The sequence below is a fragment of the Pseudocercospora fijiensis genome (genome assembly GCF_000340215.1).
Source record: "Pseudocercospora fijiensis CIRAD86 unplaced genomic scaffold MYCFIscaffold_1, whole genome shotgun sequence".
Lineage (NCBI taxonomy): Eukaryota > Fungi > Ascomycota > Dothideomycetes > Mycosphaerellales > Mycosphaerellaceae > Pseudocercospora > Pseudocercospora fijiensis.
The window spans coordinates 1,858,143-1,885,808 of NW_006921532.1; the positions used below are offsets into that span (position 1 = coordinate 1,858,143).

General features: G+C 53.4%; 10 protein-coding genes across 10 annotated transcripts; 6 read left to right on the forward strand and 4 right to left on the reverse strand.

The window, feature by feature from the left end:
* Positions 1 to 409: 409 nt before the first annotated feature.
* MYCFIDRAFT_26341 (uncharacterized protein) lies at positions 410 to 1,324 on the forward strand (the record flags this gene model as incomplete). The annotated part of the gene is made up of 4 exons (XM_007921557.1): positions 410 to 563; positions 637 to 774; positions 1,005 to 1,073; positions 1,128 to 1,324. The coding sequence occupies 4 exons, from the start codon at positions 410 to 412 to the stop codon at positions 1,322 to 1,324; spliced, it is 558 nt and encodes a 185-aa protein (XP_007919748.1).
* A 14-nt stretch (positions 1,325 to 1,338) lies between these two features.
* Positions 1,339 to 2,164, reverse strand: MYCFIDRAFT_212905 (uncharacterized protein; the record flags this gene model as incomplete). The annotated part of the gene is made up of 4 exons (XM_007922714.1): positions 1,339 to 1,478; positions 1,542 to 1,734; positions 1,786 to 1,989; positions 2,042 to 2,164. The coding sequence occupies 4 exons, from the start codon at positions 2,162 to 2,164 to the stop codon at positions 1,366 to 1,368; spliced, it is 633 nt and encodes a 210-aa protein (XP_007920905.1). The 3' UTR covers positions 1,339 to 1,365.
* On the reverse strand, positions 2,123 to 3,905 carry MYCFIDRAFT_180958 (uncharacterized protein). Its single transcript, XM_007922715.1, has one exon. The coding sequence runs from the start codon at positions 3,568 to 3,570 to the stop codon at positions 2,656 to 2,658; it is 915 nt and encodes a 304-aa protein (XP_007920906.1). The 5' UTR covers positions 3,571 to 3,905; the 3' UTR covers positions 2,123 to 2,655.
* A 656-nt stretch (positions 3,906 to 4,561) lies between these two features.
* MYCFIDRAFT_212907 (uncharacterized protein) lies at positions 4,562 to 7,662 on the forward strand. Its single transcript, XM_007922716.1, has 3 exons — positions 4,562 to 4,653; positions 4,718 to 6,339; positions 6,405 to 7,662. The coding sequence occupies exons 1-3, from the start codon at positions 4,606 to 4,608 to the stop codon at positions 6,637 to 6,639; spliced, it is 1,905 nt and encodes a 634-aa protein (XP_007920907.1). The 5' UTR covers positions 4,562 to 4,605; the 3' UTR covers positions 6,640 to 7,662.
* On the reverse strand, positions 7,062 to 7,852 carry MYCFIDRAFT_127555 (uncharacterized protein; the record flags this gene model as incomplete). The annotated part of the gene is made up of 2 exons (XM_007922717.1): positions 7,062 to 7,697; positions 7,751 to 7,852. The coding sequence occupies 2 exons, from the start codon at positions 7,850 to 7,852 to the stop codon at positions 7,062 to 7,064; spliced, it is 738 nt and encodes a 245-aa protein (XP_007920908.1).
* A 1,310-nt stretch (positions 7,853 to 9,162) lies between these two features.
* On the forward strand, positions 9,163 to 15,884 carry MYCFIDRAFT_212909 (Ion transport protein; the record flags this gene model as incomplete). The annotated part of the gene is made up of 1 exon (XM_007922718.1): positions 9,163 to 15,884. The coding sequence occupies one exon, from the start codon at positions 9,163 to 9,165 to the stop codon at positions 15,682 to 15,684; it is 6,522 nt and encodes a 2,173-aa protein (XP_007920909.1). The 3' UTR covers positions 15,685 to 15,884.
* A 240-nt stretch (positions 15,885 to 16,124) lies between these two features.
* MYCFIDRAFT_209521 (uncharacterized protein) lies at positions 16,125 to 17,240 on the forward strand. The gene has a single exon (XM_007922719.1). The coding sequence runs from the start codon at positions 16,593 to 16,595 to the stop codon at positions 16,929 to 16,931; it is 339 nt and encodes a 112-aa protein (XP_007920910.1). The 5' UTR covers positions 16,125 to 16,592; the 3' UTR covers positions 16,932 to 17,240.
* A 176-nt stretch (positions 17,241 to 17,416) lies between these two features.
* On the reverse strand, positions 17,417 to 18,687 carry MYCFIDRAFT_191917 (uncharacterized protein; the record flags this gene model as incomplete). Its single annotated transcript, XM_007922720.1, has 2 exons — positions 17,417 to 18,043; positions 18,094 to 18,687. The coding sequence occupies 2 exons, from the start codon at positions 18,685 to 18,687 to the stop codon at positions 17,417 to 17,419; spliced, it is 1,221 nt and encodes a 406-aa protein (XP_007920911.1).
* Positions 18,688 to 20,733: 2,046 nt separating this feature from the next.
* Positions 20,734 to 24,742, forward strand: MYCFIDRAFT_212910 (uncharacterized protein). The gene is made up of 3 exons (XM_007922721.1): positions 20,734 to 21,105; positions 21,209 to 24,194; positions 24,252 to 24,742. The coding sequence occupies exons 1-3, from the start codon at positions 20,963 to 20,965 to the stop codon at positions 24,534 to 24,536; spliced, it is 3,414 nt and encodes a 1,137-aa protein (XP_007920912.1). The 5' UTR covers positions 20,734 to 20,962; the 3' UTR covers positions 24,537 to 24,742.
* Positions 24,743 to 25,110: 368 nt separating this feature from the next.
* MYCFIDRAFT_85706 (uncharacterized protein) lies at positions 25,111 to 26,786 on the forward strand. The gene is made up of 5 exons (XM_007922421.1): positions 25,111 to 25,379; positions 25,528 to 25,630; positions 25,682 to 26,031; positions 26,106 to 26,164; positions 26,220 to 26,786. The coding sequence occupies exons 1-5, from the start codon at positions 25,334 to 25,336 to the stop codon at positions 26,511 to 26,513; spliced, it is 852 nt and encodes a 283-aa protein (XP_007920612.1). The 5' UTR covers positions 25,111 to 25,333; the 3' UTR covers positions 26,514 to 26,786.
* Positions 26,787 to 27,666: the final 880 nt, after the last annotated feature.

A 27,666-nucleotide genomic window follows, 5' to 3' on the forward strand; every position in this document is an offset into this window, starting at 1 on the left:
GTTAAGCGCTGATGTTGGCCAGCGAGCTGGGCTCTGCGATGGTTCAAACGCCTGGTCCAAAGAAGTCCGCAGTCCACGGAAGAGACAGCTGCTGAGCAGTCAGAAGACTCATGGACCTCACTTACGAGAAGCCGTAAGCCAAAAGCGATGCTGAGCCAGTCAAAGAGCGTGCTAACCATCCTGATTCCCAGTCGACCAGACTCCACAAGGATACGCCGCAATCGCAGCCTTCCAATCCAGCGACAGGAACTTCTTACAGTATCGCGGTTTCAGCTATCTCCACAGCCGCGTCCTTTCAGATTTACAATTCGGAATCGAACGTCTGGAAGAAGAGCTAGACGAATTGGACCAGTATGACAAAGATGAGTCCCGGAGTCGAAGGTTGCAGTGCACGGAAGATGACAGAGACATGCCTCCTGACTATCCTGAATACATCGAGAGGACGAGACCAGCCGTTCTTCGAGAGCTTAAGGAGAAGTTGATTGAGTATGACACGGTGCTCTTGAAAACTAGAGAAATGGCTACGCTGCAGCGGCCTGCGAAGCGGGATTATGAGAGTGTTAGTAAGTGCAGCAAAGCAAGTTGTGGTTGATACATGTATGTCTTGGATTTTGACTTACGTTGTGATGTCTGCAGAGAACTTTTTCGTCAATTTTGCTCCGATCACGGTTAAAGAGTCCAGATTCATTCGTCGAAAAGAGGACGTTGTCACTCTAAGATCTGGAAGGGAGAGCGCGGCATTCGATGGCTTCGTGGAGACTTGTCTGAGCCGAAGTCACAAGTTCATGAAGCGTTATTTTCATTCGGACATTATTCACGTAAGCTGCTGGCGTTGATGCCCTTTCCCGGAAGGCTGCAGTGTTTGCTGACAATTTCGTAGCGGTGGTTCTTGACGCAGGAGTTGCGAGACAAGACCGAAAGCAGTTATATCAACTACTTCTCTCCCGCTAAGATTGACACGCTGGTCAATATCATTATCACGGTCGTGATCTTCATTCTGTTAGTGCTGCCAGTAATCATAATGTATCGAGTGGCGGAAATGGGAGAGAGCCAGTCGCCATTAAATGCCCTAGGTAAGCCTCGTTGGATTTTGATGATCCAGAGCGGTCGCTGATCGAAGTGCAAAGGTGTGCTAATTGTCTTTACGCTGATATTTGGCATGGCTGTATCGGCACTCACCACAGCTAAACGGCACGAGCTGTTCGGCGCGTCTGCAGCGTACGCTGCTGTCTTGGTCGTCTTCATTGGAAATTTCGGTGTGCAGCAGGTAGATCCTGGTACGACAGAGGCGTGGACGACTGTCTTTACCAATATTACATCGTAAAAAGATGACGAGGAGGGTAAAGACTGTCAGTAGACAATATTTCAAGCTTCAGTATCAACTGCTGGGCCAGTCTGGCTTGCATTCACCTTCTCTCTCAACGCTCCCAGGTCATCGAGACCTCTAGGTCCAACGTCCTTCCTCTTTGCAATGCTTGCTGTGAGACGCAGAGTATCATCAGGCAAGAACTTCAATCTATGGGCCATCATCGCCGACTTACCAACACTTTCTCCAGCCTCGACACTACGGCAAAGATCCTCAGGATCGAAGTCCGCACCAAGAGGATTCTCGTCAAAAGCCGGAGTCTGCATCATAGCCGTAGCTTCTTCCGCAGTTCCGAAATTGTCAAATTGAGTCTCAATTTGATTTCCATCGGGGTTTTTATAGTACATCGAAGTTGTTGGGCCGTGGTTCTACATGCAGCTGTCATGCTTTCCGTCAGACCGTCACGGAGGAAGTCTCACCACACACCAACCCGGTGTGATGTCCAATGCTTTGCGCTGTTTGTATGCTGTGCACAAGTCTTCGAGACTGTCGAATGTGAAGGCAATATGCTCGAGACCGCTAGTATTGCCTGTGTTGTCCCCAAGATTCGGTTTGCTGAGGAGAGCAATCCGATGATGTTCATCGTCGTAGGTGATGAATGCCATTCCTTCGTTGGTGCAGACCTGCGCGATTGAGTTCGGATTGTCAATTGCTATGCAGTCGTGAATCTCTTACAGAATGCCCACCAAGAAATGTCTCGTAATACCACTTCATCTTCGCGAAATTGTTTGTGCGTGAGACGATGCGAGCTAGCTTGGAAGGGGAGATGACTTTCTGAGCATTGCCGTTCGTCGCCATTGTTGGAGATTGATATACAATGTGCAGTGCTGATGCGAGATCGTATGTGCAGCTCTCAAGTTGATGGCGCAGATTGTCTCCTCCGTATTTTATGTTACAGATGTTCCCATTGAAAGTGAGAGATGTGTCATCTTGTACAGGTTCGAAGGATTCCGCGGTGGATTGACGCTTACTACGACAGCATTCGTCGATCCCTTTGCCAGACCCCGATGGGTTGTAACCGAGCAAGCTACAGCAAAGTAGGGCTATTCCAGCCTGGCCCACTTAAAGCTCGTGCTCAGGATTTCTCGGCTTCGGTGATGGTTTTCGGTGAAATCGCGACGTCGATGTCAATTGCATTGTAATTTGTAACCAGCCTATTGCTGCCGAGTGTTGAACCGATGCCGAAGCCGAAGTAGGAAATCTGTGAAGCCAGCAGAACATGGTATGTCCGAAATCAAGACAAAATCCCAGACGATATTGGCTGGAGCGAGGCAGAGTATCGTCAGGCCTTATGAGTCCAGGCTGAGAAACTCTTTGATCGTATACTCAATAGCTCTGGCAACTTCTTCGCCCTCTTCCCACACTTGATCGTGCGTGCCGTGCAGTTCCAACAACTTCAGTCTTCGGTCACCCGATTCGGTAAAACCTTGCTTCTGGAGAGAGCTTAGCATAAGCTCTGGTTGCTCCCACTCGACAAGCTCGTCCTCTCGAGAGTGCGCAATGACTACCAGCTTTCCGTGCTCCCAATTCGACTTGTAGTCGCCATGTGTTGGGCTCGCAGCTGCCCAGGCTCGCTCATTCGTCCCAAAAGCCGCTTGAATGAAGCTGCGGTAGAATGGGTCATTGAGCTTGTCGTGATATTTCACCAAAGCCGGCAGATCGTACAGTCCCTCAATACCACAAATGGCCAGGGGTGGAACGACGTTCAACTCCAGCGCTTGAGTCGACTGGTGATTGACTCCCCAGTACCGCTTCATGGCCACCTGCATGGCCAGACATGCTCCACACGAGTGCCCTACCAAGATGTAGCGATCTTCGAAGCGATACGTCTCCTGCAAGTGCAGAATGGCGCTGAGCACATCATTGATATGATCAGGGTGAGTGGCATTTCGGGCTGGATCAGCTGGGTTTGATGGATGCGTCGGGTTGGACGGCGCTGGCGAAAGGCGATAGTTGATAGAGGCGAAGCCAGCAATGTGACGCACCGCAGGGGACTTCAGCAGTATATCTTGAGCTTTGTCGAAAGTTGCTGCTGTCTGTGATGGGTCAATCCAGGCTCCGCCGTGCACATACACAACCCATATTCGACCCTGGTCATTCGAGCTTGTCGGTTTTGGAATGCATGTTTGGAGAGTATTCAGCTTGGAGTCGTCGCTGTAGTGGATGTCCTTGCGGAACTGAGGCCAATCGTCTGCCACTGCCATCGTGGCCAGGCGCCGCCGGGACAGGCTGTGTACAGTCGCAGTGGTGTCTGACGGGGGAGGGAAGAGAAGGAAAGGAAGCGCGTTGAGTAGGAAGCGCATTGGGTAGGAGCCGTGACGGCTATCGAGCGAGAGCAGTATCGTAGCGTAGCGTAGCGCGGGCTCTGGCGTGGCCGCGCCGGGCCTTCGTGCAAGCAATGGCGAATGGCGAATGGCGAAGACGCTGGGCGCAGCTCACGGAAGCTCAAGGTTGCAGGCTCTTGCCTTTGCCTTTCCGTCTTCCGCTATTCTATTCCGTTCCCAAGGCTGACAGCTGGATATCGATGTGTTGATGTGTTGAGATGGTATGGAAGCAAGCGCGGGTTCTGGGCTGGGCAGGCGCGGGTTGATGGAAGAGTCGGTCAACTGAACTGGCGGTTGGGCCTGCCTTCAATCTCCCGCTCCCATGCGCGAAATCGCGCTCAGGGCTCGTCATCCGCGTAGCGCGTGCAAGGATGTGCCTGTCGAGTCGGGCCAGCGTGGTGTTGGCAGTTGCGATCAGATCCAACGTCATCGTGCGCCGCTGTGGCAGCTTCAGTCGCTCACTTCACGCCCGCCTCTGCCTACTTTTCACCGCCCGAGTCGGCAGTAGTCGTATACTAAAAAGCGAGCATTTCATCTGCAACATCCTCAATGCGAAGACATTGACCAGCATCCTTGGCATCTTCATCGCCCGCCGCCCGCCGCCCGCCGCCCGCAGCTCCCACCTCTCGCAGGCGTGCTCTTGCCCTTGGCCTTGGGCATCGCCGCTGCGCCATTCGCCCAGAGTTCACTTCCTGGCAGGGCCCACCATCAAACTCCCTCTGCCTTGTCCAGGGCCAGGGCCAGGACCAGGACCAGCATTCCACACTCAGTGACACTTCATCACACTCATCAGCCTTTCGTCTGTCGCCCGACCTTTTAAAGAGAAACCTAATTCCGTCTGCCTACTTGGTCCGATCAACAACATTGTCGCATCTCTTTTGCACCACACCCTTATCGGCTTGGCCGTGAGCCAACATGAGCAACTACGACGGCTACGACGACGAGCCGCGTCGCTACCGCAGCGTGAGTTGATAAACGTTCGCCTTGTCACTCTGATGGACTTGCACGCTGACTTGTCGCTACCCAGGTTCGCACCCGACCACGTGACAGAGACGAACCAGACTACGTGCGCGAAGAGACGTACATTGAGCGCGGAAAGGGCCCAGGACCGCGCGGCGCCGAATTGGTCTATCGCGGACGGGACGATAGCATCGAGGACATTCCAAGAGACTTCCCTCCACCAGGCCGCCGCAGCACTTACCGCGATTACGATGACTACGATGCACCACGCCGTACCAAGAGCGCAGCAGGCAGCAGGAGATACTCAGATGACTACGACGATGGCTATACCGACTATGCCGCTCCTGCTGCTGCCGGTGCCGCAGGTTACGCTGCTGGACGTCGTCGAGACCGCGGTCGTGGACATCGCGACGATCGTGGCTACGATAGTGACTATAGCCGCTCTCCACCGCGCCGCGAACGCAAAAAGTCAGGCGTTGGCGACTTGGTAGAGTCTCTTGGTCTTGGCGGCCTTGTTGGCGGTGTGCTGGGCAGTAAAGACAAGGACCGTGATCGTTCCCGCTCTCGTTCTCGCTCTCGAGCTGGCCGATCTTCTTCTCGTCTCAGTCGCCGCGGTCACTCGTCAGACAGAAGTCGATCTCGCGGACCAGGCAAGAACGGCGGCAAGACCGAGCGGAAATGGGCCCAAGCAGCCCAAGCAGCCATCGTCGCTGGTGCAGTCGAAGCCTTCCGCTCTCGCAACGAAGCTGGTCCGTGGACTGGCGAAAAAGGTCGACGCATTGCCACCGCTGCTCTTGGTGCTGGTGGCATTGATGGCCTGATCGACCGAGACCCAGAGAAGAAGTCAAAGCGTCACTTGGCCGAAGCTGTCATTGGTGGTCTTGCTGCCAACAGACTTGCCAATGGTCCTCGCTCCAAGTCTCGCGGTCGCGGCATCGACTCACGCGACGTCTCTCCTGACAGTCGCGCCCCACGCTCTCGCAGCCGTAGCATCATTGACCGGTTCCGTGGACGCTCCCAATCTCGCGGCCGTGCTCCGTCTGAAGGAGGTGGAGGAGGTGGAAGTAGTGGAGCCTTGAAAGGACTGGTTGGTGCCGGTGCCCTAGCCGCAGCTGGAAAGGCCGTCTATGACCGGGTGAGGTCCAAGTCCCGCAAGAGACAATCCCGATCCCGCTCTTCTAGTGCAGACTCGTATGTGCCTTCCCGCCGCCGTGCCCGTGATAGGCGCCGCTCACCTCGTTCAGATACGGGTACAGCCCGGACCGACGGAGTTTCCGATCACGGAGGTCGCGAAGTCGCTCGCGGCGGTAGTGTGGGAGCCAGCACCATTGAAGCTGGAGGAGGTGGTGGTGCTTTGACGCGGCACCCGCCTAATAGAGGGGACTCCAACGACTCCAGCGATAGTAGTTCTACCACTGACATGGAAAAGACTCGGAAGCACATGCGTGGCAAGGAGTTGATTACGGCTGGTCTCGCTACCGTCGCGACCATCCATGCAGCTCATGGCGTTTACTCAAGTATGGAGGCTCACGAAAAGAGACATCGACTAGTCCAAGAGGGTGAGATGAGTCCTGAAGAAGCTCGCAAGAAGCAGACGAAAGCTTGGATCCAAGATGCCGCAGCTGTTGGTATTGCCGCACTGGGTATCAAGGGTGCTTTCTCAGAATGGAAGGAAATGAACGAGCAGAGGTATTGTTTGGCCATTCCTAGATTGATGTACCTATGACCCGTGCTGACCATCGCCGTTTCCACAGGCGCGAAATCAACGAAATAGAAAAGCGGAAGGCGAACCGCCGCAAGAAGCGCATTGCCCGCGAAAAGCAGGAGGAGCGAGAACGACACGAACGCATGATGAGTATTCTGGAGCGCAACCCACAGCTGGCCGTGGGCTACAACATGCAACAGAATGGCTACATGCCGTCCAACTACAGACCTTCTCCTGCCGCCGACCAGAGTGGGAACCCTTATGCTTCGGCTGGCGGACACTAGAAGTATCACGACCGGAAGCATGATCGACGACTTGACGCAGAAACAAGCTCAGTTCAAAGCTCATTTCGCGATTGGGATCCCTTCGGTCGGCCTCGGCGCGAATAGCCTCATTTCCGACTCTTTCCTCTTTTCCTTTGGCCCTTCTTTTATTTTCCAGCAACATTGCGACTTCATGCATCATGACCCAAATACGACAGACACTCGATGGCATGAGACGATGACATTGGCGTTGAGCACGGTAAATGGATATGGAGAGCTGCATGAGATACCAGGCGGTCACAGACAGCTGCATAATATATCTGCGCTGCTATGAATATATGAAACACGAAGAAGTGACTTGGGAGGCCGGTGCCTTCCGGCGTTGATAGCTTTATATCGATGCTTTACAGAAGACCTTTCAAGTGCATATCGGCGATAGGTTTCTACAATCCAGCCCTCAAAGCACTTTCAAGGAATGCAGCACCAGACACAACCCCATCCACAATCTTGATCCTCTTCCCTTGCTCCTCTCCAAGCAACTCAACACAAGCCTCCCTCACAGTCCCATCCATTCCACTCATCCCCGAACAACCAAGACATATCGCTTTCGCCCCAGCTTCCAACAACTTCTTCGTCGCAGCTTTCATCCTCCCATCAACTTCCTCCTTAGGCGTCGTGTGAAGTTCATTCGCATTCAACCCCGTCGTCGTGGTCCCAATATACCTCTCACTCGTCTTCGTACCCAACAGTTCCTGAATCGCTTCATCTAGAATCTCACTCCACTGCGAACCTGTCGAGACGATGCCGAACGCATCATAGGTGTTGAGGATTTGTAGGACGGTGGCAATCGAGGATTCGAAAATCCCGGTTATGGGTTTTTGAGGGAGGCCGGATTCTAGTAGGGCTGTGCGGAGTTGGGGCACTAAGGGGTGTTGGGAGAAGCAGCATATGAGGAAGGCGTCGTAGTCGGCGAGTTTGGTGGTTAGAGGGGGGAGGCAGGCTTCGGCTGAGATTTGGGCGTCGGATTCGTTGTTTATGCTGGGGACGCCGGTGGGGGCGGTGAAGTATTCGAATGTTGTCTGGAGGTTTTTGTTAGTAGGTGAAGATTGTTGGGATACTTGGGGTTGCTCACGTTTCGATAGTGTAGCTTGTCTATGAGTGGTCTTAGGACTTCGGTCATGGTTTCTGTGGTGTTTGGGTTGATGACCAGGACTGTCTTTTCGTAGTGACCCATTTTGCTCTGGAAGTGGTCTTTATCGTCTCTTCTTTTCCTGCCTGAGTGAGTAGAGTCGGAGTCGTGAGAAGGACGGAGAGTGAGCTGCAGCATGGGGTTTTAAGCTCTGCCTTCTCCGCTTCGAATTCCGTTCCAGCCAACTTGCAGGTCACCTGAGGCTCATCAATGTTTCGCGGTTCAGTTCAGCCTCTTCCTACTTGTGACCAGGCTATCATTTTATGTGCCCAAGCGACCATAGTCCTCCTTGCAGACAAAAGACGACTATTTGGCTGTTGCTTCTGAGGACTTCCATTGCATTGACGGAGTGAGGAAATGTGATGGCTGAATATGATACATTGACATTCATGATAGCAGAGGCACTGCACAGCCATGACCAGGTTACTGTTGTACTGTATTTGTTGTGATTCGGAATTCCGCGGTTTTCACAAATTCACACGCAGTCGTCCGTGGGCTGGAGATGGTCGGAGGGCGGTGGTGTGGCTGCTTCTGACCTTGAACAGAGTCTCATTGCACACAGTGCAAGGCCTTTTGGTGGTCATAAGGCATTTCGAGGTGAGAACGAGTAAGCTGATGGTTGCTTCCATGTGACTGAGCAGGCCCTGACCCAAGAGCCTCTCGTTCCTGCAAATCATAGATAGTTCGTACCACCCAATGGTAACAGGTAGCTCGCGCCTAAAGTTAGCTACACTGCAGTGGTTAGCGTAGCGGCGGCGGCGGCGGCGGCGGCGTACCGTTTGTTTCTTCAACAGATCCCTGAAGCGTGAACGTTGCTTTGTCGTGGTGGATACCGTGATACGCATCCCACTCGGCGACATCGACATCACCGTCGACCACCCACGCACACCGGCGACCGCAATCGCTTGCTGAGTAACCATCGCCGCCACGCCCATTCAGCCCTCAGCTCGACCGAGACAGTGCGCATTGCGTAACGTTACTGCGATTAGTTGGCGAGTGGAAGCTTAGAGGTTAGCAAAGTTTAGGCGCAATACACTGTTTGGTTGTTGGAGGCCAGATTCCTAGCACAATCGCATCTGCAGCAGACCCAATGCGCGGAGTGAGGAGGAGACACGCACGCGAGGGGCGATAAGTCCATGTCATCGGACGATTCAGGCCACCGGCGCAACCAGTCCGCCAGCAATGCCATACCACTCCAGAGCCTGAACCCCCATGGCACTCCTGGGCGGGCTGGTAGCCTTGCGAGGGAGGAATCGCATCGAAGAACACTCAGTGACAGAGGCAGGGATCTGTTCAACAGGTCCGCAGGTCGCAGTGATGCAGATTCCGACCGACGAAATGTCGCCTATACACCGATGCGCCATGGCTCGCCCAGTCCTCCCTCTCGACAGCCATTCTCCCCCATTGCCTTCGTCACCACGCCGTCTGGCGAGCACGAACGTATTCCCGACGAAGACGATGAACAACCTATGTCGCCTATCGCGGATCGAGGCGCATTCCAGTCAGCCATTGGATTCGCGGGGCTATCATTTGGCTCGGGCCCTCAAGAAGAGAGTTCCTCAGAGTCGGGCGAAGAGGATGTAGCGCGCTTTCCGCGCGCGCACAAGGGCAAGAGGGCGACGCTGGATAGTCTCCCGCCGCTGCAGATAAGATCCAGAGATAGCAGCATGGAGCGCATGGTCTCAGTGGAGTTGGATGATGGGCCAGCCTTCATCTCCCCCGGTGGACACGACGATGATGATACCCTCCCACTTACAGATTCTTCGCGACTGCAGCCTGCGGCGGCAGCACGTCCGAGCAGTTCAGATGGCCAGCGACAAGAGCGAAATAGGGCAGGCTCTGGGCTGAGCCTCAGTGGGCTCAGCGTACGTCTCACATCAGCTGGCGGGAGTAGCAATCGATCCAGAGCCAATTCAAGACTTGGCGATGATCTGGCACAGACAGAAGCTGGATCGAGACTATCCACCTCCGATATGAGCAAATCAACGTCCAATCGGAAAAGCTCACTCCAATCACTATCACCAATGGAGTCGCCGTTGCAAAGAACAGGGACTATGCTGCGCAAGATGTCACAGCGAGTCGTGAACGTCAGTAATGAAGCAGATATCCTGGACAGAGAACGACCATTACCTCGAAAACACTCGATCATTCAGCTACCTTCAGAGCCACGCATAAGTGAAGCAGGAAGCGAAGGCAGGGCTAGTGCTGCGTTCGATGGCGCACATGCACCAAAGTCTCCAGCTAGCGAGAAAGGTCCCTCTTCTATTGTTGAAGATGAGCCACCTGCGCTGCCTGTCATAGATCGGAATCCACTGAGAGGAAAGTCTCTTGGGATCTTTTCGCCCCAGAGCAGAACACGACAGGCTCTTTTGGACTTCCTGGTCCATCCTTTCGTGGAGCCTCTGATTCTGGTTTTGATCGTTGTTCAGACAGTCATTTTAGCTATCGACAATGCACCAAACGTGTACACCGACAGTCGACCTCATGGCTGGGGCAACAATTGGACTGATTGGCTTCTCCTCGGAATCTTTGTGGTATACACCATTGAGATCGTGGTCAAGGTGATTGTGTCGGGATTCATACTCAATCCTTCAGAATACAGTACGATCGATCGAAGCATTGGCTTGCGAAAAGCTCTAAAAAAGAAGTCGGATGCACTTTTCGCCCTACACCGCAAACCCTCGAAGCGCGGTCTGCGGGCAGATATAGCGGATGCGAATGCGCCAGCTCCCGATTCTTTGCTGCGGTCGTTCACAGTGCAGACTTTTGACGAAGTGCCTGGAGGATCTCGACAAGCTCAAAAGAAGCGGCTCGCATATCGCGCATTTTTACGGCACTCGTTCAATCGATTAGACTTCGTGGCCGTCGTATCTTTTTGGATCAGCTTCGTGCTAGGATTTTCTGGTATCGAACACCGCTACCAGATCTACGTCTTTCGAATGATGAGCTGCCTGCGAATCTTGAGGCTCCTTGGTATTACTAGCGGCACTTCTGTTATTTTGCGAAGTTTAAAGCGAGCCGCACCTACACTGCTCAACATCGCCTTTCTAATAGGGTTCTTTTGGCTTTTATTCTCCGTTGTCGGCGTTCAGAGCTTCAAATCCAGTTTGAGGAGGACATGTGTCCTTGATGGCGCTCTCGCGACCCCTCCCACCGAAAACAACACCCAGAATCAACCTCCTCCAGCTGGAAACTTTCAATTCTGTGGTGGCTGGATCGATTTCGATGGCAACAAGATGCCATGGCTGAGGTCAGATGGATCAAATGGCACAGACGAGCATAAAGGCTACCTCTGTCCTCAAGGGTCATACTGCGTCGAAGGCGAGAATCCATACAACAGCACGATCAGCTTTGACAACATTCTTCAATCCGCGGAGCTGGTGTTCGTTATCATGACTTCGAATACATTCACCGATATAATGTACTACCTGATGGATTCCGACTACCTGGCTGCAGCACTCTTCTTTGCCTTCGGTACCATATTCCTTACCTTCTGGCTCATTTCGCTGCTGATTGCGGTGATCACCTCTTCATTCCAGATCATTCGCGAGGAAAGCAGGAGTAGTGCTTTCATGGACTCTGCAGACCCGGCGGAAGACCATGAAGAAGCTGAAAATCCAGAGCTATCGCCTGGGGGCAGAAAGAGTCGAATACGCATATCTGGAATAAAAAGGGCATATCAGAAATCATACTGGTTCTGGATTGTGGTGATTATATTCGATCTCATTGTCCAAGCCATGCGAACGGATACGATGGGTCCATTCACAACCAATCTGATCAAATATACGGAGCTCATTGTCACTCTTGCTCTGGTATTTGAGATCATCTTTCGCTTCGTCTCAGACTGGAGAGATTTCCGTCATCACAGACGAAACTGGTTCGACCTGTTCCTAGCCGTAATGACTGCGATCATTCAGCTTCCTCCTATCCGCAATTCTGGAGACCCATATGCCTGGCTCACAGTCTTCCAGGTTCTAAGGATCTACCGAGTGGTCCTGGCAGTCCAGCTGACGAGGGATCTGATCTTGCTTGTTCTACGCCACGTGTCTGGTGTGCTGAACTTGATCGTTTTCGTGTTCCTGCTCACTTTCCTGGCTAGCATCTTCGCCGCTCAGCTGTTTCGAGGTCAGCTTCCGATTCTGGACGATGAGGGCAACTATATTCAAGTCCCCTTCGCAACAATATTCAACAGCTTCCTTGGAATGTACCAGGTGCTGTCCACCGAGAACTGGACAAACGTTCTATATAACGTTGCGCGGTTCGACCAGCAATACGGGACATCCTGGATTGCTGCGATATTCTTCATCCTCTGGTTCTGCTTGGCGAACTTCGTCGTTCTGAATATGTTTATTGCTGTCATTCAAGAGAATTTTGACGTTTCAGAAGACCAGAAGCGCATGCAGCAAGTTCGATCATTTCTTCAACGCAAGGAGCTTGGCAGTGATACAGGAGGCACGCTATCGCTTGCTACAATCTTCAAGTTTGGCTCAGTGAAGCGACAAGATCCCTTGGACTTCGGATCAGCGACCACGGAAATGCTGTTGAAAGACGCTGTGGTGAAGGACTTCCTCGATGACCAATTGCAAGACGGCGACAACCTCAAACGCGCACCCACTGCGGGTTTGGCCTCGGCCAGCACGCTTGCACTCGTCAGTCAGCCTGCTGGACTAGCCGCGCGCCTGCAAGAATGGATCAATAAGCACGTCTGGAATCGTGAGCCCAATCCATTCTACGCCAAGCTGCAACTGACAAAGCCGCGTGAAGAGCTAGATCCTCGGAGCCTGGCTCAAGAAGTGGTCGAAGCAGCAGAGCAGCGGAAAGTCTCCCAACGAGAATATCTGCGAAGATATCCCAACTACAATACTACGCTTTATCTGTTCACGCCAGAGAATCCCATCCGGAAATTCTGCATGCGCATTGTTGGTCCCGGTAGAGGGCAGCGCATCCAAGGCGTACAGCCCCATCCGACTGTTTGGTACGCCTTCTCGGCCTTCATCTATGCTGCAATTGTTGGCATGGTTCTGCTCGCTTGCGTGACGACACCACTGTTTCAGCTGGAGTACTTCAAGAAGTTTCCGAACGTCAGCGACAGGCACAATTGGTTCACCTTTACGGACATTGGATTCGCTACTCTGTTTACGGTCGAGGCGATCATAAAAGTCATCGCAGATGGCTTCTTCGTAACGCCGAACGCATACTTTCGCAGCTCGTGGGGCTTTATTGACGGAATCGTGCTTGTCACACTGTGGGTCAATGTATTCACCTCGCTGTACGACCCTGGTTCTGGCTCTCGTGCTGTTGGCGCTTTCAAAGCGCTGAGAGCCTTGCGTCTCCTGAATGTCAGCGACAGCGCGAGAGATACGTTCCACTCGGTCATCGTGCTGGGAGGATGGAAGGTGCTGAGTGCGGCATTCGTGTCGCTTTCTCTGTTGATTCCGTTTGCCATCTATGGCCAGAATTTATTCGCAGGTAAGATGGCTCGGTGCAATGACTGGCAGCAGTATGACGTCCACAATCTCACGGACTGCGTTGGTGAATCAGTGTTCTCCCCAATCGGAGCAGACATGTTGGCACCGCGAAGAGTGGCGAACGTGAATTTCGCATACGATTTCGACTCATTCGGCGATGCATTGTTTATCCTCTTCCAGGTCGTCTCGCAGGAGGGCTGGGTCGATCTGATGTGGAGCGGCCAATCAATCACCGGGGTCTTTACACAGCCTGCCTGGTTCTCACAACAAGGCAATGCGGTCTACTTTGTGCTTTTCAACCTGCTCGGTGCAGTCTTCGTGCTGACGCTGTTTGTCTCCGTCTTTATGCGCAATTATACGGAACAGACTGGCGTGGCATTCCTGACGGCCGAGCAAAGGTCTTGGCTTGAATTGAGAAAGCTTTTGCGACAAGTCGCACCCTCGAAACGTCCGAACCGTCAAAAAAAGCGCCAGAGCTGGCAAGAGTGGTGCTATCGACAAGCTGTGACCAAAAAGGGCAAGTGGCAGCGAACAATCACTGGCCTACTCATTGCGCACCTCATCCTGCTCTGTGCGGAGTGGTATCCCGAGCCATTTGCGTGGACCGTAACGCGCCTGTTCATCTTCTTCATCTTCACGCTGTTCTACATCGCCAACATCTTCATTCGATTGATCGGGCTCTCTTGGACACGGTTCCGGAAGAGTGCATGGGATGTGTACGGGATGGTAGTTGTCTCCATCTCCGTCGTCACATCTGTGCTGGTCTTTGGCAACTGGCAAAATACGGTCTACGCCCAGATACATAAGTTGTTCCTGGTTGCGGTGGCTCTGTTACTCATCCCGCGCAACAATCAGCTCGACCAACTCTTCAAGACGGCCGCAGCAAGTTTTAGTGCAATCGCCAACCTGCTGGCAACCTGGTTCGTACTTTTCTTGGTGTACGCCATCGCCTTTACCCAGACTTTTGGTTTGACGAGATTCGGTAACGACGAAACCAACAACCTCAACTTCAGGACGGTACCAAAAGCCCTTATCCTTCTGTTCCGCATGAGTGTCGGTGAGGGCTGGAACCAGATCATGATGGACTTTGCCCACATTGAACCACCCTACTGCACAGTGTCAGATGAATACTACGAGTCAGACTGCGGAAGCAAGCAGTGGGCCTACGCACTCTTCGTCAGCTGGAACATCATCAGCATGTACATTTTTGTCAACTTGTTCATCTCTCTGATATACGAGAGCTTCTCGTATGTCTACCAACGGAGCAGTGGGCTATCAATCATCAGCCGGGAAGAGATTCGACGCTTCAAGCAGGCCTGGGCAGAATTCGACCCAAACGGATCCGGGTTCATCACACGAGAGCAGTTCCCGAGATTTCTCGGAGAGCTCTCAGGTATCTTCGAGATGAGAATTTACGATGGAGACTTCACGGTCAAGTCTTTGATGGAAGACTGCAAAGTCGGGCCTACGAGAGCCAGTCAGCTGCCGCTCGATGGAGAATGCAATAAGATTGAAATCGATCTCGCGAAGCTGAATTCGAGGCTCGCGGAATTGCCAGTGGAGGAGATTCGCAATCGACGAAGACGTATGAACACGTTCTACGAAGAAGTGCTCGTCTCTGCGGATCCAGATCGTGGTATCGCGTTCAACGCGCTCCTGATGATCCTTGCGCACTATAAAGTCATCAACGACAGCAAGAGCTTACGACTGGAAGAGTTCTTACGACGTCGCGCTAGACTGCAGCGTGTGGACGAAGCGGTCAATCGCAACATTGTGGTGGGATTCTTCGACACACTGTACTGGTCGCGCAGATTCCGCAGACGCATCGATTCAAGGAAAGATGCGCGCATGACAGCCATACCCACGTTTGAAGTACCCGAGATTCTGGTTGAAGATGCGGGTGAGCACGACGCTTCACAAGCGAGAACATTTGACGTGCCCGCGCTCAGCATTACACCCGTCGAGTTCGATGCAGATGGCACCTCCGACTCACTCGCTGTTGGGCGGGCTCGCGCAGCTGATGACAGCTCACGTTACAGCGCAGGCCGGTCAAGCGGAGCTGACAGTAGCGATGTGCGTGGGCGAAGCAGCTCAATCCAGCTGTCGCCATCGGCATCCCCTACCCGCGAGGCCTTCCATTTGTCACCTCAGCATCGGCCAACGGCGTCAACGAGCAGCATCCAGCCTGATTGGCACTTTGCGGCTGCAATGGAGGGTGCCAACAGAATCTCACCTCCAGGAAGTCCTGGGTTGAGTGAGCACGATGCTCACGCAGCACGGAGTCGGGCGAATAGTGCCATCAGCCAGCATGAGATGACGGACATGTTTGGAAACAGCGCATGGGGGCAGTCCATGAGACGCAGTATCACGCAAAGAAGAACAAGTGACAATCGCAGGCCTCCGTCATAAGGCCGACTGGCGGAAGATGATGAAAAGCAAGCGCGGCAGCATTGAGTTGTAGTTGTAACGAGTTGATGTGGACGAGAGAAGTTACTCGCGAGCAACCGGCGTTCTACGGTGCATAGCGCTGGAGTTGGGATTGTGTTTGATTGCGTGTAGATACCAAATGCAGCTGCTGTCCTGCTGTCCATCGTGGCACGACTGACCTGACCTCGCGGGCGTCATCAACCTTCACTATTATTGAGCAATGAGCTTCCTCCTTCCTCCTGCAGCCCTTCGAGTTGCTGCTTCCTGATTCTGTTTGAGCTGGGGCCCTTACTCCTTCCCCAAACCAGTCCAGGGTCCCGCGCTAGCCGCTAGCACAGCGCCAAGCCAGCGGTGAAACAACGTCATTGATTGTGAGCTGCACCCGGCAAGGAAGGCAAGGAGGGATCGTCACTGCCTTACCACATCCTCCTACACCTCGTGTTCCCACTCATAACATGGCATCCCTCCCCCTGTGCCCTTGCCTGAGTCCTCCTTTCTCGCGTTCGCGACTGTGTTACACTTGAATCCCTCAGTACAAGAACTGTCACATACACCCCGTTTCGCTCTTCTTCCTACATATCCATATACGCTCCCTGTGAACACGACCGGTCGAAGTTCTCGAAGAGGATACGCCGCTCGGACTCCGCGCTATTCCTCGACATCACCAATCCTACAGCTTTGCAGCATTATCATCCACGGACATTTTACCTCCGATCGACACCCTTGTGTTCCAACCACGACCCTTCTTCAATACCACCATCGTCATACTATCCTCCTGTGATATTTCAACGTCGAAAGACTGGAAAGCGGAGTCGAACCTAGAACAACAACTACAACAACAAGCTCTTCGTCGAAAGACAGAACACCAAAAAAATACCAACTGCAAAACAATGGCCTTCCACCCACTCCACCCACGCTCCTCCCTCCGCAAACTCCGAACCTCATTCTCCTCCTCCCCCCAACCATCCTCCACAACCTCAACATCCCCACTGTCATCCTCACCCTCCTCCCGCTTCTCTTTCGGCAACACATCAAATTTCTCCCTCCACAACAACAACAACAACAACAATCGACAAGCGATCCGAAGAAAGAAAAGCGTCATGCAATTAGAACAAGGAGATGAAAGGAATCTGGTCGGAGCAGATGTCATTTCGGAAATCGTCGAACCGAGGCCTACTTCGCCTGTGGTTTATGGGGGTATAGAAGAGATTTTGATGGGGAGTTTATGATTTTGATTTCCAAGTTGGTTCAATTCTGGAATGTTTCTTTTTTCTTTTTGGATATTTAGCGTTGTTTTGGGATGGCGTGGGATTTTGTTTTGATTATGGTGATTGGGAGCAGGCCGGGAGTATATCATATCGATGGAGCAAAGGGGAGGCGGAGTATGTGTGTTGGGTGTCACTGTCTAGCTTTGGGTATATCTTATGACCTGATGAAGCTTCTTCGTGCTTGGAATACTTATTGCCAGGTGGATGGCTTTCTTTGTATGTATGTTGTTGATATGCATTTCAACGAACAACGTTGTTTCCGGCTGCTGCAAAAACTTGTGCTGCTTTTAAATCTCATCTGGATGCAAGCGGAATGAAGTCACGAGTTCATCATGCGCAGAACTATCAAAATTCTCGGGGTATCCGCTACTTCACTAAAGAACACGATCCGACTTTGACCGCTAAAAGCTGGACAATTACAGTACTTTTCTTCTTCTTCATCGCCATCAATGCCTTGGCTGTTTCATCAACCACTGCGCGTTCTCCATGAAGCCGTCCACGATGTCCGTATAACCGCTGGGCAGTCCATTCATCAACTTGTTCCACTCCTGCCTCAAAGAGTTGGCATCCACTTCAATCTCCAGCTCGTATTTCGGGACCATGCCAGCTTGATCGACTCGTGTTAGATCGACCGAATACTTCTGAAGATGCTTGTACGAAAGTCGATCCTTCTTCCGATCCGGCTGAACAGGCTCGTCCGGAGTGGGCATCTTCGTGATCGCTTGAGGATCGATGTCTGGTCGTGCGAGGTTGCATTCGATATTGATCGAGATTCGCATGTCGTATGGATCTTGAGGACTGTAAACGTGAAGGTCATCGACCTTGACTTTGACTATCCGCGCAGTGACTTGGTTTGTTTTCATGTCAGTCGTTGTGCGCAGTTTCAAGTCGCGCTGACGCCGGCTATTCCTTCTCAATATGCTCTCCGGCAGCACTCGAATGCCTGCGTCTGTCAGGGTTCGAAACGAGTCGATTTCGTGAAGATGCTTGTAAATGATCTTCTCCCGACCCGGATCCCTGTGCGAGTCCTGCACTTTGGTGTTGAGGAATTCATTCATGTTCTTGTGTTCTTTCTGTATTGGGTCAGCATATTTCCTCGTCAATAAGGGAGCAATAGCCTTACGTCGACCATCTGGCTTTCGAACCGGAGACTCTTATATTGCGGCGAAGCAGGGTCGAGCACAACCATATTTCGAACAGGCAGATGGAATCTCTCCCCATTGTCTTTGCATAAGGTGCCAATCTTGCCCTCGATCTCGATTGCACTCTCGCGCGGATCATATCCGACATCTTGGAGCATCTCAAATTGTGCGTGTAGCCAGTCAGCGACTGCCTTGACAGTAGAAGGCATATTCGTCTGCCCAAACATGCATTTCTCCCATGGTCCTAGCAGATTCCGAGTTGCGATGAGCTGGGTATCCAGGGGTAGATTACCCGCGGCCTGCCGATTGCCATTCATTTGAACAGCCGCGGCATGGGCAGGAACTTGCTGCTGTTGCAGAGCCGCTCCATTGGTGGCACCTTGCGGACGAGGTTTCGCAGCCTTCCCAGCCGTGCCGTTTGGCACAACTCCTGGTTGCTGTGCGCGAGGGTTGCGAGGATCGAGATTGGCCCAGACAGGTCGCTCAGTATATCTGCTCCGTCGCTCTCTCTTGACGGGAGGTCCGTTCGAGAGATCTGACTCTGCTGATCGCTTGAGGCTTGGTTTCTGGTCCATGGTGGCATACGTAATGCCGTTGCCTGAATGCTGTGAATTTGAAGGGTACCGTGCGTGAATATCTGGTTGATGTGGTGCAGGCGTGGCGTGATCCGACTTAACAACAGGTGCAGGCTTTACTTGCGTCTCGCGCGAAGGTTGCGCGTGTGGCGGTATTGCCGAGGCATGTGAAGTTTGCTGGAAGCGATCACTTTGCGGCTGCGAAGACATACTGTGATGAGCTGCAGTCGCATGTGCTCCGTTCTGGAATGGAGCTCCGTGGTCAGTTGGCGCAAGCAAGTGGTTCATTCCCATCTTTTGAGGTGAGTGCTGGAGCGGGATTTGATTGTGGGCAGCAGACAAAGAGTCGACAGCGGGATTACCCGACATTTGTCTATAGGCTTGCGGGCGCGCTTGTGCAACATTGCTCGGCGGATGTGAGCTCTGATGAGGTTGGGCGTAGCTCGGCGTAGCCGGCTGCACGTGACTTGGTGTTTCCGGGTGAGGCGCCATGTTCGAAGAGGGTTGCATTGAGCATCTAGCGCTATACGCATCGTTCTGACTGCTGTGACGCGAACCAAGGGATGGTGGCCGTGGCGGAACCATTGTCTTTGGGCTTACGGACAAACTACGCTCGCGCTCCGGCTGACTTTGGTAATCACTTCCGCTACGCCTTTGCGGCGATGGCCGATGGTGTGCTGATGGCGATTGAATGAGGCTACCTATGCTAGCCTGGTGTTGTGCTGGAGACGCCATAGCGCCGTTAGACGCACCAGAAAATGTCCTCGTGTGAAACGGGCTCCCGGTATCAAATTGGTTGGTGCCATGCCTTGGGATGTGCGGGGGCGGTCCCAGAGGCGTGCTCGGTTGTGAATGTTGATATTGGTGCGGGAAGGGTTGCGGCGGCTGTTGAGGCATATGCGAAAGAGGACTCTGTCGCATAGAGTGTGGTGTCTGACTGTGGTGGGACGATGGGGTAGGCGAATGCGATGCAGTGTGTGGATGGTGCAGACTCTGGTTATAGTGAGATGGCGATGGATTGGTTAGAGGATAGCCATGGCTTGAAGGCCTCGGGCCAGGAGTCGATGCCGAGTAAGGCTCATAGGAGCGATATGGCTGCTGGCCAGGAGCAGCGGCAGGGCTCTGAGCAGTTTGATGTGGAAAGGGATACTGCCCGGTTGGTGGAGCGTGGCCAGGCGTCTGAAGTGGTGTCAAGCCTCTGCTCTGAGGATTGCCTGGCGGTCCTGCAGATGCTGGAGGTGGAGGATACAAGGGCGTTGACTGTTGCGACGCGGTGGGAGTTGGGGCATATGCTCCTGCTGAAGGGGGTGCTCCATTGGGAGCAGATGGCGGTGGAGCTGTCTGAGGTCCGCTACTCCTGCCCGCAGGAGTCGGCAACGGTGAGCCCTGCGAGGACTTCTTCTCAGGCGCCGCACCATCATTCAGCATGCCCTTGAGATCCATTACTGTCCGTCCTTTCCGGCACACTCCGCTCTCACACCTCAACCTCGTTCTGCTATACGGCGGACCACCCGGCAAGCTGTTTCCAACTCAGGACCGGCACGCGCAGTTGGGAACTTGCGCATCTGCAGCGGCCATGTGAGTCTCGCGATATTCAACAACTATTCGCGCGCAATGTCGTCGTTCAGGCGGTCGTCGTCGTCGCCGTCGTCGTCACCCGGCCAAAGCTCCCTGGTCGATAAGGGATCGGCGCGGCAGGAGGCTGCTCGTGGATGCGCAACCAGAAGCAAGCGAGGGAGGTCGTAGAAGAAAGGCGAGGCGCAGAGCTGTCAATGCAGAGATTTGCAGCGTGGAGAGTAAATTAGTAGTACAGTGTGGGAGAATAACATGTCGGATCGGAAAATGCAATCGTCACGTCTTGCGCCTGAGTTTCGCGCCGCAGTGACAGAGATGGCGGGAGTGGCCGCGCTGCAGGCTGCAGGCGATGATGCTGCTGGGCGAGAGAGCAACTCAAACATCAATCACGAGTCCACCACTCTACCACTCCTCCCCTTCTTTCTTATCGCCCACACTCCATCGGCTTCGCTTCGCGTGCTGTATTACCACACACCCTCCAACTGTCCTTCCTGATCAATCTTACACCCGCCGGCGCGCACATTCGTCGCCGCATCGCATCGCTGCGTCACGGTCTCCCGCGCGGCTCTGCCCATCAAGTCCGTTGCTGTGAGCTGCTAAACACCGACATCTCCTCGACCAACAACACCACACTCCTCCTGCCATCGGCGACATCGCCACAGCATCCGCGTCTGAACACCGCCACCGCGCATCAATCACCATGGTTGGACTGACATCTGCCGCTGGCCTGGTCGGCTTCCTGGCTGCAGATGAGGACCCGACGTTGAAGGCGTTTGCCTTGGAGCGACTGAACGAGGACATCGACAGTGTGTGGACAGAGGTTTCCGCCTCCATCGGCCAAATGTGAGTGTTGTCCATATCCTAACAATATAACCGCAGACGCCATTTCCTCGCGTGACTGCAGTACATCTATCGAAGTAGGCAAGCTAACATTGATGGCCCACAGAGAAGAGCTGTATGAAGATGAGAGCTTCTCTCATCGCGAACTCGCTGCTTTGGTATTGTCAAAGGTGTACTACCAGCTGCAAGCATACGATGAATCGATGGTCTTCGCACTCGGAGCGGGCAAGCTGTTCAACCTCGATGATGCAGGCGAGTACGAGGAGACCATCGTGGCCAAGTGCATCGATACCTACATCTCTCTCTGCGCCTTGCACAATCCACCGACACCCGCGTCCTCGGCTGCCCGTCATGGTTCTGCCGACTACGAAAACAATGTACCGACCGCCTCACCGACGACTCCCTTCTCGCAATCCGCTATTCCATCAAAGTCTCTCTTATCGCGCGAGGATGAGAAGACGTTCGACTCATCCGCACCTGGCGGAGGCAATGCAGGTGTTCCGGGAGCGCACCCTCACCCGCTGACGTTGCCCAACCCAGTCAAGAAGAACCTGCAAACTGTCATTCGCAGAATCTTCGAAAGCTGTTACGAGGTTGGTGCTTACAGACAGGTCGTCGGTATTGCGGTAGAGGCTCGAAACATGGAAGTGCTCAAGGAAGCGATTCTGAGATCGAGCAAGGACGAGATTGGGAAAGGCAAGAAGGCTGCAACAACAGGTGGTCAGACTGAGGATCTCATGGAATATGTCCTGGACATTTGCATGAATGTCGTGCAAGAGCGAGGCCTTCGGAATAACATCTTGAAGCTCATTCTCGAGCTACTGAACGACATCCCCAGTCCAGACTACTTTGCCATTGCTCGCTGTGTTGTCTACCTCAACCAACAGTCAATGGCATCAGATATGCTGAAGACTTTGGTGCAGAAGGGCGATGGCAAATCTCTGGCCATTGCGTATCAGCTGTCCTTTGATCTATACGAAAACGGCACGCAAGAATTCTTGCAAAAGGTCATGGACGAGCTGCCAGAGGCCGAACCAGAAGGCACAGATGCACCACACATGAACGGAAGCGCTGTGCGTCCTGCTACTCCACATCCGAACCAAGACGAAAATGCTGCCGAATCTGATCAGCTCCTCTCTGAGCTCAACGACTCGGCTGGCGCACCCCAAACCTCGACTGTCGTTACATCTAGGACGAAGCCCAAGCCGGAGACTGAGGCCCAGAGCAAGGCTTATGCATCGATACGGAAGATCTTGCGCGGTACTACGAGCATCGAATTAAATTTGGAGTTCCTATTCCGTGCTGCGCATACTGATCGCGCCATTTTGAACAAGGTCAGAGACTCGCTTGAGGCCCGCAACAGCATCTTCCACACATCCGTAACATTTGCCAATGCATTCATGAATGCCGGTACCACAATCGACAGCTTCTTCCGAGACAACCTGGAGTGGCTTGGGAAAGCCGTGAATTGGAGCAAATTCACCGCAACGGCCGCGTTGGGAGTAATTCATCGCGGGAATCTGAACAACGGACAGAAGTTGCTTGAGCCATATCTTCCCAAGGAGAACGCTAATGCCAGCGCCGGTAGCACCTACAGCCAAGGTGGCTCACTCTACGCCTTAGGTCTGATATACACCAACCACGGTACGCACGTACTTGAGTACCTTCGCAAGCAGTTCAAAGCCACACAGGAAGAAGTGGTTCAGCACGGTGGAGCTCTTGGGCTCGGTGTTGCTGGCATGGCAACTGGATCTGAGGAAATCTACGAGGATCTCAAGAATGTTCTGTACGCCGACTCGGCTATCAACGGTGAAGCTGTTGGCCTTGCAATGGGCCTCACCATGCTTGGCACAGGCAACACGCGAGCTCTTGATGACATGATCCAGTACGCACACGACACCCAACACGAAAAGATCGTTCGCGGACTGGCCATGGGTATGGCACTGATCATGTATGGTCGACAAGAAGGAGCCGACGAGCTTATTGCCGGCCTGCTAGAGGATGCCGACCCAGCGCTCAGGTACGGTGGTATCATGACCGTTGCTCTCGCTTATGCCGGCAGTGGCAGCAATAAGGCTGTGCGAAGACTGTTGCACATTGCTGTCTCTGATGTCAGTGATGACGTGAGAAGAGCAGCGGTAATGAGCTTGGGATTTGTTCTCTTCAGAAAGCCAGGCAGCGTGCCGAGAATGGTCGAGCTTCTTGCCGAGAGCTACAACCCGCACGTACGATACGGTGCAACCATGGCACTTGGTATTGCTTGTGCTGGTACTGGTCTCGAAGAAGCTATCGACCTTCTTGAGCCCATGATGAAGGACTCGGTCGACTTTGTGCGACAAGGTGCTTTCATTTCCATGGCGATGATCATGGTCCAGCAGAATGAAGCCATGAATCCGAAGGTCAGCGCTCTTCGAAAACAGCTCCAAAAGTCCATTGGCGACCGACATGAAGATGCCATGGCCAAGTTTGGATGCGCTCTCGCACTCGGCATCATTGATGCTGGTGGCCGCAACTGCACTATTGGGCTTCAAACACAAACCGGTAATCTCAACATGCCTGCGATCGTCGGCATGGCAGTCTTCCTGCAATACTGGTACTGGTTCCCGCTTACTCACTTCCTTGCACTCTCCTTTACACCAACCTCCATCATTGGTGTCGACTCAGACCTCGAGATTCCAAGTTTCGAATTCTACAGCAACACTCGACCAAGCATGTTTGACTATCCACCTGAGGTGGAAGTCAAGACAGAGGAGGCACCTGAGAAGGTCAAGACTGCTGTCCTGTCTACTACTGCACAAGCGAAGCGAAGAAAAGCCGCGAAGGATCGACAGAATCGGCGCGAGAGCATGGATGTTGACGCTGCGCCGTCGACGCCAAAGCCCGATGCTGATGGCGACAAGATGGAGACAGATGAAAACGCCATCGATACCAGCAAAGTTGGTGATGAAAAGGATGGCGAGAAGGAGAGTCTGAAGAAGAAGGTGGAGAAGGAGAAGGTCGGCTTCAATCTGGGCAACATGAGTCGTGTGCTACCTGCACAGATCAAGTACATCAGCTTTGCACCGGATGGTCGATACCAACCCGTGAAGAAGGTATGGAAGCTTTCCGAAATACGAGACATGAAATTGATTCGCTGACAATTGCTACAGCCAACCGGAGGTGTCATTCTCCTCAACGACACCCAACCTTCCGAAGCGAAGACATTGCTTGAGCTGAAGGCTCGTAAGAAGACCGCATCTGCTGCCCCAGCCCCAGGCGCTCCTGCGACATCTTCAAATGACACGGCCATGGAGGACCTCGGTGTTCCTGCCTTTGGCGGTGCGGCTGCGGCTGCCGGTGTTTTGACAGCCGTCGACGAGGACGATGATGGTGAAGAAGCGCCCGTGCCTGACGAGTTCGAGGTCGATGAGGACGAAGCGGAGGAAGACTCATAGGAGGGCGAAGATTTCGACTGGTGGTGACAATCTCAGTCCCTGTATTCTGACATATGCATGTGGCGTGATGAGCCTTTGGACTGGCTGTAATCGCTGACCGCATTTTGAACGGCATTGTGTGCTTCGCCTGGCTAGGCAGCTAACGAAGCGCGATGTATAAATACGGACCAGCACGTATTGACTCGAATGAGATCTATAGATCAGTGTGTTCATTCAAGAACAGGCCGTTCACGTCCATCAATCATTATGTGCGGACAAAAGCTGATTCAACCAATATCCGTTGATACTGTGGTGCTGAAGATGCTCGGCTTTGGCTGTAGCTTCTCGTCTCAGAGGCAGTTCACTGAGGTAGACGATTAACAGGATCTCAATGATGCAGTCTGCACAATTATCCAGTGCCATTACACTTTCCTTGGTGTCCGCGTTCCTCGTGAGCTTGGCACAGGCAGAATAAGGCAACGTTCAATTGCTGCCCGAATGGCAGGAGCTGGTCCGTGCATTACAAGCAAGGGTTGCGACTTCTGAAAACGTGCCAGCCTCACTCTTCTCTTTGACACGCACCACGCAACACCACCTCGCCTTTCATCGGCAACGCTCTTCTTTGAGCTCGCAGCAACAATCCTTTTCCCATCGAACGACACCGCAAACACATATCGCCGTGTGCAGCTTGATTTGCTGCTCGAGCGAAAGCGCTTTTACGCCGCGCATCTCATCTAGTCTGCCCTACCCAACATCCGGCTCTTGCTTGCCGATCGACTTCTTCGCGACTAAGCCTTACAGCTCGCACCACCGACAACATGGCCGACCTGGACACCTACGACGCTGACCAGCGCACCTACGAAGGTATGTCTGCTTGCGTGTTCGGGACTCTCAAACTTGCAAGGCAACAGCGGCCTCACAGCGTTTGCGGCATCCGTCGCATCGAGCACAAAAACGAGAGCACGCGAACTTAGCACAAAGCTCACTTCACTAACAATCAACGAACGCACAGATGATCGAGATTATCCACCACGCGACCGCTCTCGCTCTCCAGAGCGTGACCGTGATGGCGATGTCCGCGTTCGCGACGAGCCAGCAAACGGCCGCGACGACCGGTAAGCACGAGCTCTCCTTTTCACCACACACAACGCTTACATTTGACACAGCGGTCATCAGGCGAGCAGAAACGGCGGCGGCGGCGGAGACGATGAATCCGTTAATCCTGGCTCCAACCTCTTCGTGACAGGCATTCATCCGAAGTTGAGCGAGGAAGAAGTCTCTCGTCTCTTCGAGAAGTACGGACAAGTCGAGAAATGCAACATCATGCGCGATCCACACACCCGCGAGAGCCGCGGCTTTGGCTTCGTGAAGATGGTCACTGCAGAAGAAGCGGACGCCGCAAAAGAAGCTCTTCAGGGCGAGATCTACGAAGGCCGCACCTTGAGCATCGAGAAGGCTCGTCGTGCTCGTCCACGCACTCCAACTCCCGGAAAATACTTCGGACCACCAAAGCGAGGTTAGTCACACATTCTCCTGGACCATTGCTGGCCACAGTTACCCCGCCCTGGATTTGCTAACTTCTTCGAACAGATGACCGTCGACCACCACGCGGTGGAGGTGGCTTCCGCGGCGGCGATCGCTACTATGATGTATGTGCCATTCTGATCTGTCCCTCTTATTTAACGCCTGGCTAACCTTTGACAGGACCGTGGATATGGCCGGCGTGACGACTACCGCGGTGGCGGCGGATATCGTGACCGCTACGACGACCGTGGCTATGGACGTCGTGATGACTATGCTTCTCGAGACCGCTACCGTGATGACCGCTATGGAGACCGCCGCGGCGGTGGCGGCTATGGCGGTGCCGGTGGCTACGATCGCCCACCACGTGGTCCACCTGCTGACGGTGCCGGTGCCGGTGCTTACGGAGACTCAAGCTCTACCCGTGAGCCTCCGCCATCTCGCAGCTACGGAGACGATCGCCGTCGCTACGACTAAACCACGAGCAGGCGCAGGTATAGTGCTTGCGATTGGGAACTAACGAACAGGCGTCACGGAGCAAAATTTGCGGTCTTTACAGCATGAAAGTCACTACTAGTCAGACTGCATCCGAGGAGTTCCTGCTGGAGTCGTCGGCACATCCATGTAACACTACTACAACTTCCTTTCCCCCTGGTGCGACTTCTGAATGTGTTATTAGCGGCGGGCATCAAAAAAAGGGCATGTCGACGCTTTCCGGCAAGCAATCAGTGAACCAATCTGGTTCATTCGATAATCTCTCTCGAAGCCACTCTCTGCCAGCAAATTTCGGCAATCAGTATACAGGATCAGACACCAGCTTTCCTACTGCACTATCATCTCGGCTCGCCGTCGTCGACTTAATCCTCTCCAAGGTACAAGGCAATTACTGTTCGGGAGGCGTCGCATCTTCTGCGACTCATCCGAGCAGTCCGACTTTATGACCATCGTCCTCCATTTGAAGCAACATCACTACGTGACCATCACCATTAGCACTATTTTCGCACAGTCTCGCCTCGACGTCAACTAAACAGCATCATCGTCATCATCATCATGAGCAGTCCGTTCCGATAGTTCCCGATCCAGCAGCATGCTCATCCGTTCGACGCGTCTCGCACATGTACGCCTTGTCCGCACTGTCGCCCTCACGGTCTTGACCGCAACACGTTCGAACAAAGACTATCTCGCGGCTGTGGCCGACAGGACCCTCATCATGATCACAGCGGCAACTGGTCAAGCTTACATTCCAGCCCGCCTCCCCCTTAGCCCTTGCTTACAGATCTTATGCTGACCCCTTTCAGCAGATGTGACCTCGTAGACAGCTTGGGAGACATCGGCATTGTCGCTTCACGACCTCACTGCGCTGCTTCTTGTAGTGCGCTGTTGAACACATACTTACATTCGTGTTGTGGAAGAAGGCTGCGCAGCCGTAGCTCGCCTGAGAATGTGCGTGGCTTTGCTACTTTCTGAGGACAAAATTGGTCCGGAGAGAAGTACTAGAGGTAGGTCGGCACAGCAGAGCAATCAGCCTTCTCCACCATGGCTCATGTCATGCCAAGTTGAGCAAGTTTCGCTTTTTATCTCCTACGTCGATGTAGCAGTAGTTAGGAGAATATCAATTTTTTGGCAACGC